This window comes from Melospiza georgiana, chromosome 20 (assembly GCF_028018845.1).
Source record: "Melospiza georgiana isolate bMelGeo1 chromosome 20, bMelGeo1.pri, whole genome shotgun sequence".
In the NCBI taxonomy this organism is placed as follows: Eukaryota; Metazoa; Chordata; class Aves; order Passeriformes; family Passerellidae; genus Melospiza; species Melospiza georgiana.
In genome coordinates, this window is record NC_080449.1 from 5390116 (window position 1) to 5402207 (window position 12092).

The 12092-nt window shown below is 48.6% G+C and overlaps 1 protein-coding gene across 1 annotated transcript in view; it reads right to left on the reverse strand.

Annotated features, from left to right (window-relative positions):
* ASTN2 (astrotactin 2) overlaps nucleotides 1–12092 on the reverse strand; it is a 360946-nt gene that overhangs the window by 269664 nt on the left and 79190 nt on the right. The window contains exon 3 of the mRNA XM_058038034.1: nucleotides 128–512. Coding sequence (XP_057894017.1) covers nucleotides 128–512 — 385 coding nt within the window. The remainder of the gene's footprint in view (nucleotides 1–127; nucleotides 513–12092) is intronic.

The window sequence follows — 12092 nt, forward strand, 5'->3', positions numbered from 1 at the left end:
AACTGAAGAGCTCTGATTCGTTCTTCAGATGCACGGGCCAAAACAGAGACATCCCGCACATCTCAGGGCAGCAATGAACAACCAAAAACCCAAGAGCTCCCCAGCAGAGCAGAGAAAAACCACAAACCTTTCTTCTCGTAGTCAGGCTTCTCCTCCCCTGCCCTGCCCAGGCTCTCCAGCGTCCTTGTCACCTGGCTGCCAAACTCATCCTCCCTGGCGCTGGGCTCTGCCCGCCGCGGCGTCTCCTCCTCCTCCTCATCCTCGTAGTCGTCCAGGATGGGCGTCTCGCGGATGGGCACGCCGATGACGGAGTTGTGGGCCTGCAGGCGCGAGTTGCGGAAGCTCTCGCGGGCCTGGGGCCCCAGCAGCACCGAGGGGATGTAGTGGATCTCGTGGGTGGCCTCGGTGCTGGCACTCTTCTGCGGGATGCGGCGGCGCTTGTGCCAGCGGCGCTGGGCGTACAGGGCCACCATGAACACCAGCAGCAGCAGCAGCAGCGCGATCAGCCCGCCCTGCGGAGAGAGCACAGCGCGCTGTCAGGGGGGCACGGCGGGGTCAGGGGGTGCTGCAGGGTCCACAGAATCACAGAATGATGGGTGGATGAGATCCTAAAGCCCATCATTCCACCCTCCTGCCATGGGCACAGACACAGAATTCACAGAATTCACAGAATGACCAAGTTAGAAGAGACCTTCAAGATCATCGAGGCCAACCCAGTCCCATCACCTCAACTCAACCCTGGCACCCAGTGCCACATCCAGGCTTTGTTAAACACACCCAGGGGTGGTGACTCCACGACCTGGAGTACTGCACAACATATTCCTGACCCAGACCTTTTCTACAAAGCTCTTGTCTTTCTTCTCCTCCAAATTTTATTCAATACAGCTCTCAACGAAGCTAACATTAAAAATAAAAATCTTTAACAAAATAAAAAAATAAATAAAAAAAAACCACTTCCAAATATCTGTATGTACATGGAAGTAGCACATCCTCTCAAGGGAGCCTGGCTAGGGAGTACCACAGGGAGCCAGCTCTGCCTCTGGCTGCTCTGGAAGTTAAATTCATCCCCCCCCACACACACACACAAGAGCTGTGCCTGTGCCAGCTCCCAGCCTCTTAATCTCTGCAGCATCAGAGCAATTTTATCCCGTGGCAGACGAGCAAGGCAGGGCATGTAAATCAGGAGCAGCACGAGCGACCAGGGCTTTGCAGCATGACAGGAGCAGCCAGGGCAGGGCAGGCGTTCCTTGGGCACCTGGGATGCCACAGCCCAGAGCTGCACCAAGCTCTACAGCAGAGCAGAGGTGTGGAAGTTCTCTCTGCATTCCATACACAGCACCTGGAGCACGGCTCTGACTCCTAAACAGCAGCAGCTGTAAGGAGGTGAGTTGCTCTAGGACACTAAATAAAACTATCCGGACATTGGAAACTCCAAGGTAAAAAGAGAGAAGTTTAATTTCTGACTCCAACATTTATAGATTTTCAAAAGTGACAGTGGATTGGAGGATGGCAGTGCCACCTCTCCAATGACACTGGACAAACCAACAGTCCATCAAATTTCTCCTCCTCCATAAAAGAATGTTAATCAATAAGTATCTACAGAAAAGCGCGTGAGAAAGTTTGTTACAATAATGTAAACATCAGAAGGCTTAGAAAATCTTAAAAACCAGGGCGACAGAGGTGGCAGTGGAAAGTGCAGATCACAGAATGAGCTGCCTCAGGAGACATTTCCCTTCACCACAACCTGCCACAGGTGAGGCCCAGCCCAGTACACCCCACATCAGGATCTCCTCCTCTCCTGAAAATTTTCCTAACAGATGCAGGAGTCAGGGGTTCAGGACGCTGCTCAGCTTGAGTTCCCCAATTTGCATAACGTGCACCATCAGGAAAGGTGTTTGGCTGTCCAGGAGACGCTCAGGGATCCCTGCATGGCAGAGGGACAGGGCTTGGTGAGCTGCCCAGGTTTGTGCCCTGCAGTACCAAGGCACTTCAAGGACCAGAGGGATGGAGATCTATTGCAAATCAACAGTGACTCCGACGTTGGTGAGGGAGAGAGAATGACTCCATGGATATCAGAAGGCTAATTAATTATTTTATTGTACTATATTATTCTATACATGTTAAACTGAACCTGCCAAGCACTCAACCCTGCACACACTGCCCAGAATCTCATGGCTGTCACCCAACAGTCCCCACACACACATATACACTCTTGGCCCTGATAGGCCAAGAAAACAAAGCACCACCACTTTGGATAAACAATCTCCATATTGCATTCTACTTTTGCACGAACACAGGCACAGCAAACGATAAGAATTGTGTTTTCTTTCTCTGAGGTTCAGAGAATGTGAATCCCAGAAATATTCTTGGGAAGATGTGCCTTGCTTTTCTCTGTGAAGAGAAATGTGGGTCTACAAAGACCCACCATGGCCTTCCATGCCCAGAAACAAGAACCAGCAAGGACACCTCGCTCAGCCTGGGAGAGCAGACATGAGTTTCCTTGGATTTGCACAGTTCCTGATGCATGCAGAGCATCACAGGAGCTCCTTGGCCTGAGCCCCCACACCCCCTGGCATCTCCTCAGAAATCCAGTTTGCAGGAGATAAACCATGGCACACCAGAAGGGAGGCCAGGCCAGGTGACAAGGACACAGCAGGGCCACAACCTTCAACACAACAAACCCCACTGCAAAACCAGGTCTGGCTCATGTGCCAGCATCTTTACAGCAATGAGAGGGTTCTCAGAAAGGCTTCAGAATGTGATAGCTGGGAAAAATCTTCTCCAAGGCCTTCACCACCAAACCCCTGAGCTGCCCTGCTGGGTATCACTCACTCTGTGCACTCTGCCACTGGAAAGGGCTGCAGGGCAGAGCACTCGGCACCCATGGGCACACAAGCACTCACCCTCCATGGAAAAGCAAAACCAGAGACATCCCAGATGCTCAGAAAAGGTCAGAGAGACAGAAAAAGCCTTGCAGGAGGAGCAGCTGTGCCAGCTGGAGCCAAGGAAGGGGTTCAGCACCCATGGCAGGCCTGGGGCTGTGGATATTCCTGGCTGGGCTCAGCTTGTATCTGCCTCTGGGAAATGTCCTGGAGACAATAAATATGTTGGCAGGTTTATTGTGAAAAATAGATTTTTGGGGTTTTAGAAAGTGGGCTCAGGGTCCCAAGATGGAGGAATTTGGGCATGCCCTGTCCTTCTTCTTTCTTCTTCCTAGCTCCCATCTTCTGAGTGATGCTGGCACTTTTGGATTGATTTAGAGAAGAAGCTCACTGTCTAACATAGGTGATAGGTATTGGGAAGTTATGGTAAATAATGTACATGTAGTTTTTAGTATAAAAGATAACATTGCCTCTGTAGTGGTCAGAGTGCTTCTGTCTGACCTGCTGAACAGACCTCAGCAGGCCAGAGAAAGAATTTTATCGATAAGAAACAATAAACAACCTTGAGAATGAGACCAGAAGAGCTCTGACTCCTTCTTTGACTGCTGGGCTGGGAAAAGAGACTTTCTAACCTATCTTGGGGTCACTCTGAGCAGCAGAGATTCTGAGAGGCTGGGAATCTTTATTTAAAGATCTCTCTGCTTGGAAAGGCCTACAAGAAGACATAAAGACAGAAGAACCTCCAAGAAGACATAAAGACAGAAGAAGCTACAAGAACACATAAAGAGGTTCCTGGTGTGCCATTCCCCCTCTGACTCAAGAATGACAGGGCTGGCTCAAGGAAGCCAAGGGCTCCCAGCCCAGCCACAACTCCCACATCCTCTGGGGATGAGCCAGAGATCTCTGCTCTGCCAATGTCCCCTGGGAAAGGCTGGGGGTGCCTGTGCCAGCCCCATGGGTGAGCAACAGGGGCTCATGACAGGCAGCTCAATTCCAACGTGCTCCTTTAGTCCCTGACCCCTTCCTGGCAACTGCTTGTTTAACAACACCATACAAGCCTGGAGAGCTTCCTGGGGAAAAGGGGGGAAATAAAAAAAAAAAAAAAAAAAGTCAAACTTAGGAGGCGTTCAAGCCAGCCTCATTTTAATCTATTTTTCGTGTTAAATTATCCAACTGAGGGAGCCGGAGAGAGAAAGGGGAAAGAAGGGATAATATGAGAAATGTTTTATTTGACAACGTGTCATTGGGAAACTGATTATTTCTGTCTCTGAGCTTTTTAATATTCCCAAACAATGGCCGAGCCGCGTGGGGATTTGGTATTCTAAGGCTGGATTTATAATACTCTGTTCTGCAGTGATAAGAACACGGGGCCTTTAATCCTCTGAGCTGTGAACATGCATATTCTCCCACGTAATGTCCCTCCTGCCACGCTCCTGCTGCCCTGGGCCGGCCAAGCAGGGGCCACCAGCACCAGAGCATTGCCAAAACCCACAGGAGAGGAGAAGGAATGGGAGAAGGAAGATGGGGGAGAAGAGGGATGGTGGGAAGAGCCCATGTGTGGAAAGAGCTGCAGGGCTTATGGTGCCACAGCAAAGCTCAGCTGAAGCTGAAGAGCAGCAAGGCTGGTGTTGGAACCCAGGAAATTCCTCTGGCTGTCCTGGAAGACTTGAGACCCTATCAAGGGGCTCAGAGACCTTGGCACAGAGCCCAAGACCCCTGTGCCTTTGATTTAGCCCTTGGAAAAAACAATTACCAACCTTTATATGAAGAATTGCAAGTCAAGAGAGTCTAAGTAGAGTAATAGTTGGTTTGTCATGGGGTGACAAAATAGATTTTTGGGGTTTTTAGAATGGGGGTTCAGGAGGCAAGATGGAGGGATCTGGGCACGTCCAGCCTTTCTCCTTCTTCTTCTTGGCCTCCATCTTCTGCTGTGATGTTGGCACTTTTGGATTGGTTTAGAGTAAAAGCTCACTGTCTAACATAGGTGATAGGTATTGGAAAGTTATTTTAAATAATGTACACATAGTTTTTAGTATAAAAAGATAAGCCTGCCCTGAGGGCAGGCAGAGTGGCTGGAATTGTCCTGCTGAACAGACCTCAGCAGGCCAGAGAAAGAATTTTATAGATAAGAAACAATAAACAACCTTGAGACCAAGAAATGAAGAGCTCTGAATCCTTCTTTGACTGCTGGGCTGGGAAAGGAGACTTTCTAACACATCTCAAGATCACCCTGACCAGCAGAGATTCTGAGAGGCTGGGAATTATTTGAAGCCCACAGAAGGAAAATCAATGGGAGAGGCCACCCTGAAGCCCAAGAGATTGAACCCTCACATCAATTATGAAGGCTGCCAAGCTGTTGGATTGGAAGGCCATCACTCTGCGGCAGTCTCTGAGATGCTGAACAATTTCTGGGCAGCAAAAGGACACATTGCTGCTTTGAACACAGCCCCCAGCCTGCCCTACCAAGCCAGGGAAAGGCAAGGGAGTCCCACTGATGCTCTGGAGTCCAGAAAAAACTTCCTTGCAGCAGCCTCTGTCCTTTCCAGCTCTGCTCCCCACATTGGTGGGATGTGCTGTGATCCCTTGCAGGAATCCTCCATCCCTGCAGTCACCCAGTGACAGCCCAGCTGTTCAGAAATCAAGCCCTGGCAGTCTTGCAGCTGCCACACCAAAAGGGCTGAAGCCACAGACGAAAATCCCCAGCTGGAGGGGATAGTTTGGGCAGGGCAGACCTCTTATACCACAGCATCCCTTGTGTAGGTCAAAGCAAACCCAGTGCTAAACAGCACAGCACTCAAGTCTGTGCTGACCTGGGCTCCTTCCTCCCAACACCAACACAAATTTTTGTCCTCAGACAAGAATGTCCCTCTTTATTTCCTAACTTGAAGCCATTTATTGTCCAACACTGTGCTGGCAACCAGCCCCATGGCTACTGAGGTGCTGCTGGATGAAGCAGGGCTCCCACAGCCATAGCTGGACATAGCTCCAAGGACAGTCCCCAGGCTGCCCAAGGATGTCCCAAGGGCTGAACAAGCCCCACACCAGAAATGGGCTCCCACAGCCCCAGATATGGCTCCAAGGACAGTCCCCAGGGCTGCCCAAGGATGCCCCATGGGCGCAATGAGCCCCCAGTGCTGGAGTATGTCATCCCCTGCATCATCCCAGCAGCTGAATTAGGGTGAGCAATCAGGTCCAGCAATAACCGCACAACCCTCAGGGCTCTTCACACTGTGTACTTTTCCTTTCTTTTCTTTGTGGCTGTAAAGGTAATTAAACACTAGCACAATTTACCAAGGGGTGTAGTGGATTATCCATCACTGTCAATTTTAATTTATTTTTTTTTTAAATCAAGCCTGGATGCTTTTTGAAAAGTCATACTTTATTTCAAATGAGAAATAGAGGCTTCAGGGCATTCTTGCACCCTGTGCAGTTCTGAGGGAACAGCAGATGATCTTATGGTCCTTTCTTGAATTCTCCTCACCCAACAGATGATCCCATGGTCCTTTCTTGAATTCTCCTCACCCCAATTTTGTCTTTCCCACTGTTCAGCTCCACAGCATCTTATCTCTCATCTGGGGCACTTCATCCCCTCCCAGGCAAGCCAGACACACACAGCACCACCAGACCCTGGATGCAAAGAGAGTCAGGCAGAGCTCACCCCCATCCACAAATCACAGCCAGCCCCTCCAGCCCAAACCCCCACTGCTGCAGTGATGAGTGAGCACCAGGCAGGGAAACTGAGGCCCAGCATGGGGGTGGGACCAAGGACAGACATCAAGCCAGCATGAAGGCTAGAGAGGAAAAACAAGCACCAGGGTTAAAATATATACATATATGTACTCCAAAGAGATCTGGATCCAGTCCTGACTCCAGAGCACTCAACCCCACCTCTGTCTCTAAGAGACAACGATGATACACAGGGCAAATCTCCTAAAATCCAACATTTTCTCCCTGTACATTTCAAATCCCCACTGAAGCACAGCTTCACCAAGGTGCCTAACCACACACTCAACGTTAAAAATGTGTTTAATTCCCATTACAGCCCATGAGCCTAGAGCACACGCCTCAGCGCTTTGCTGAGCAGGGACGGCTCCTTGAATTGCAGCCCAAGGAGAACAGCATTACATCTCTTTTTTCCCTTCTTCCCACAGCTCACCACCTCACTGAGCTACAGGTATGACTGGGGCATTGCCTTCTGGGGGTGTTGTTATCACACCTGTGTCACCTGAGGTGACAGCACCCCCGAACCACCCTCTCTGAATGGCTGCAAGGAGCTCAGGATGTGGCCATGGCGTTTGAGAGGAAGGTTCCCACAGGATGGCTCCATCCAGACCCTGCAGATCCTCCTACCATGCTGTACATCCACACACAGGGCATAAATTTCATAGTATATACAGTCCTGTAAAGTACAGCACACACACAAGCGATGAGAGTTACAGTTGCTGTGGGAACCATAACTTTAAAATCTCTGACTCTTCCACGATAAAAAAAAAAAAAAAAAAAAAAAAAGAACAAGTCAGACAAGTCACATTTTCATACATTTTTTTTAAGCCACGCTCAGTTTTGTTTTGCTGTTTCATCCAAGAAGGGAAACAAAAGAAGGAGTGAACCTGCCAATCAGGCTTTCTGTGCTGCTCAGACATGCAATGTGATGTTCCAGTAAATGTTTATTTGAAAGGTCTCCCAGGCACTGGCTGTGTGCAAGCACCAAAACACACAACCCTCAATCACAGCCAATGTGCCTGCGCGTCCCGAACCGCACATCTCGCTAGGATAACAATTCAAAATGACTCCTAATCCATTTTTATTATGTAAAAAAAAGGCATTTATTTGCAGCGAGCTGAAAGAGGAGGGCTGGAGGTGATTTTATTAAGTACCTGATTGCTGGCTCTTTTTAAAGCCGGGGCTCAGATTGCATAAATTGTGATTTTAATGCGCGCTAAACGGTTCACCGGAATGGGCTGACCTGCTAACCCAGAGCCTGCCCTCAGAGAGGGGAGATTTTAAAATTCATAAGGTCTCCTGCGCTTGCTCTCATGTTTTCCTAATGTGAGCAGCACAAAGCTGAGACAAAAACAAAAGATTTTCCTTTCCCCCAAGGAGTTTGAGTTACAGAGCCCTAATCCTGCTCCACGCTGAGCCAACAGGAGACCCCTGCACGTGTTCATCCCACTCAGCTCAGTTATACCCCACCCTCAGCTGTGTGTCATCCCTGTTCCAAAGAGGAGGGGAAATTAATTTGATTTAAGGAAAAATGCTATTTTTTATAAATTTATATATATATATATTTTTTTTAAGATAAATATATAAATAAATATATATTTTATATATATATATATATTATAATACTCTGTTCTGCAGTGATAAGAACACGGGTCTTTAATCTTCTGAGCTGTGAACGTGCATATTCTCCCACGTAATGTCTTTCCTGCCACACTCCTGCTGCCCTGGGATGGCCGAGCAGGGGCCACCACCACCAGAGCATATATATATATATATATATATATATATATATATATATATATATATATATATATATATATATATATATATATATATATATATATATATATATTTTACATTTTTTTAATATAAATTTTATAAATAAAAAGACCTGGATTTTCAATAAAAGAGGCCACCTCATCCACGGTAAGTGTCTCCCAGTGCGGGTGAGGTTTTGCCAACCAGGACAACATGCTGCAGGCTAAGTGCCCAAGGTTGTGGCAACACAAAAAGCACCTCCCAGTGAAACACAGAGCTAAAGGAAAGTCCTTCAGAGCCACCCCAGACACAGTTTCCCTCCCTGCACCATCCTCAGCAAACCCTGATTGTCCCCAGGAGCCCAGCTCAGGTGAGGAGCATCCCCATGCCACAGCCACAGCCCAGAAAAGGCATCTCCTGCCAGGGAAAGGATGAAAGGGAACCCACCCAAACTAACTGTGTGTGGCCCTAACACCTCCCCAGCTGAGAGGGAAAAGCAGCGAAACCCTCCAAGGTTCAGTTTAAGCCTGGTTTCACTGAATCCACCAGTAACACCTCCAGGGATGGAAGGCACTTGCCATGGGACCTCCCAAAGTCACAGCCACTGCAGGATCCCTGACCTCCCCAACCCTTTCCAAACAAAGGTTTAGCTAATGCTAAAAGAAAGGTTTCAAATGAGGAGGATTATTGCAATATCCACCAGCACAGCGTTTGCTAGCAAGCAATGAAATATAATTAAAAGTAAAGAACACTTGTCAGATAAATGACAAACACGTACTGCTGTTGCAAAAGTACCTTTGCTTGTTTTTTTTAATAACTGTGTTTATCCGCTTCCTCACTAATTTGCAAAAAAATGCAGTTAATTCTCAGTGGATCTCACAACCATTAGTGCGAATTAATGCTGTTCCCACTGTATATTCTGCATATATTAGAAAAAAGATTAATCTAATAAGAGATGCACATCTCCGGGTGAGGGAACACGAACACGATTCACATCGTGCCTGCAGCTCCTGAGAGGGACAGGGAACAGCACCCGTCCTGCTCAATTAACCAGCCACTCCTTGGGCTGCCAGACCTTGGCCACTTGTCCACAAAATGTGGCAAAAGTGCAGAAATTCACCAAAAGTGCAGGCAAAGAGAGCCAAACCCCATTGGTGGACCAGGTCCCCTCTGCTCTGGTTGTGCTGCTGCTCTATCCATGGTGAAGATGAGAGAGAGAATGGAAAAGGGGTTTAGCATTCATTTATAGACTTCTCAAATAATTTTTGGAGATGATGAGAAGGTGCTATTGAACACACAGACACAAAGGAAAAAAGCTTGTTGTGTTGGCTGCAGTTTTTGGGTTTTTTTGTTTTTTTTTTTTTTGGAACAATCCAGCCTATTGTGTAAAAAAAAAAATAAAAAAACCACCACAGAAATAACAACCCACAAAAAACAAACCCTGCCTTACCATATTTAAAGTGCAAACATTTCAGCATAATGAACATCCACAGCTGAATGAACACAAAATACAGCTTTCCAGAAGGAAAGGGAGGGTATTCAAACACATTAACAGGGATAAAGCCTCCGTGCACGTGCCCATTTGGCATCTGAAGGTACCATGGAATTCTGGCATCATAAGTCACACAACAGGAATCACAAACCACAGCCCCCCAAAGTCTCTACTGATACCTGGGGCATCACACACCAAAGGGAAAAAACAAATCAAACCTTAATTTTTATCAATTTTCATTTATGATTTGATAAGAAATTTGAAAACTGTGCTGCCCCCCCCCCCCCCCCCCCCCATGTAGAATAGAGCAGAGAGATCCAAGATTTTGATTTAAAGAGAAGATCCAAGACCTCAGGAACCCTCCAAGCCTCCTCTCCCAAAACACCACAGCTATTCCCAGCAGGCTCTTAAAAGCCCAGTTAAATACAGCACTTAACCACACACTTAACTCCCATTAACTTCACTGGAACCTTGCTCACACATAAAATTTATCCCCTGTTTCAGGGCTTTTTCATCTCCCAGGGCTTTTTCATCTCCCTGACATGAACTGAGAGTTCCCTCATCCAGCTCTCCATGTGATGCCTCCAAACCACCTCGGGGCTCAGCACGGTGCAAAAACAAACCCATGGGGATGGGATTCCCTGCTCTGCAGCTCCCACACACACTGCTCACACCAGTCCACAGAAACCTTTTTGTTCTGCAGCACATCTTGATGAAACTACTCCTTTCCCACCCAGCCCTCTTGCTGGATCAACTGGGAATAAAGAAATATGGGAATGCACAAGATTTTGGGTTTTTTCTTGCGACAGGGCACTCTGCCACTGGGCTGTGAAGGGAAAAGCCCCAGCTCTGAAGAGCTCTGCACACCCTGGGAAAAGTCCCCATCCCCAAACTACTGAAATTCAACTCCTTTTTTTGTTCCCGTATGGATGCAGAACACTCAGGAGAACAGGAGGAAAACAGAGGTGACAGCATGGCAGTGATGCCACCTGGGTGCCACCAAGATGCCATGCCACACTCCCTGGTGTGCTACAAGGTTTGGGATCCCAAAAGCTGGATTTGCAACTCCCTTTGAACCCCCAGCTCTGAAGAGCTCTGCACACCCTGGGGACAGTCCCCATCCCCAAATTCCTGAAATTCAACTCCTTTTTTTTTTTTTTTTTGTTCCCATATGGATGCAGAACATCCAACTCAACAGGAGGAAAGCAGAGGTGGCAGCATGGCAGTGATGCCACGTGGGTGCCACCAAGATGCCATGCCACGCTCCCTGGTGTGCTACAAGGGGCTGAGACAATCTGAGACTCACACTCTCCATCCCAGCTGGGAGCAGAGGGTTTGGAGTGGGATGCAGGGATGGAGAGACAAGAGCTCCTTCCCAGATGGAGTGAGGATTGCAGGGCATGGCTGCTACAGCTGCTTCACACCATGAGGGTGGTGGTGGGAAGGCTGCAGCCCCCCTCCCCAGGCAGCAGCAGCAGCTGAGGAAGTGCCTGTTTGGAGGTGGGAAAGGATTCATTTCAATTAAACCTGCCTGGTGCTCCAATCGAAACCAATTAATTCTCCCCATCTGAAAGCTGATTAGCTGGGCTATCTGGGTAAATGGATAATAACAGGCTAATAACCCCCTCCCCGTGCACACACCGGGGCTGCTGTCAGGTTTTTGACACAGGTTTTTGACACCCTGTCTCCAGCCTAATTGCAGCATCTGTGAATAACTGTGGAGCAGATCCCGGCTCCATCCCTGGCAGCAGGCAGGGACCAGGTGAGGGTGGCCACTCCAGAGCCAGCCTGAGACCCCATTGCTGCTCCCAAGCTTCCAAGAGGGCTCTGGGCAAGGAAAGCTGCTCCTCCAACCCCAAAATCTCCCTGATCCCCCTGGAAGCCCTACTGGGCACTGGGATGGCAGTTCCCAGCTCTCCAGCCCCTTTCCCTTCCCCTGGGCAAGGAAAGCTGCTCCTCCAACCCCAAAATCTCCCTGATCCCCCTGGAAGCTCTCCTGGGTAACTGGGATGGCAGTTCCCAGCTCTCCAGCCCCCTGGCTGTTATTAGCCAGTGTTTAACTCTACTGCCCATCTCCCTCCTGATCCTTCTCTTCTGGAATGTTCTCCCACCCAGCACAGCCTGGGACAGACACAGGGTCTGAGGTGCAAGGTGCTGAGATTGATGGGCAGAGCTCTGCAGCTCATCCCAAAACAGCCCAGCATCCCCACTGAAGCATCCCCACTAACACGGGCTCC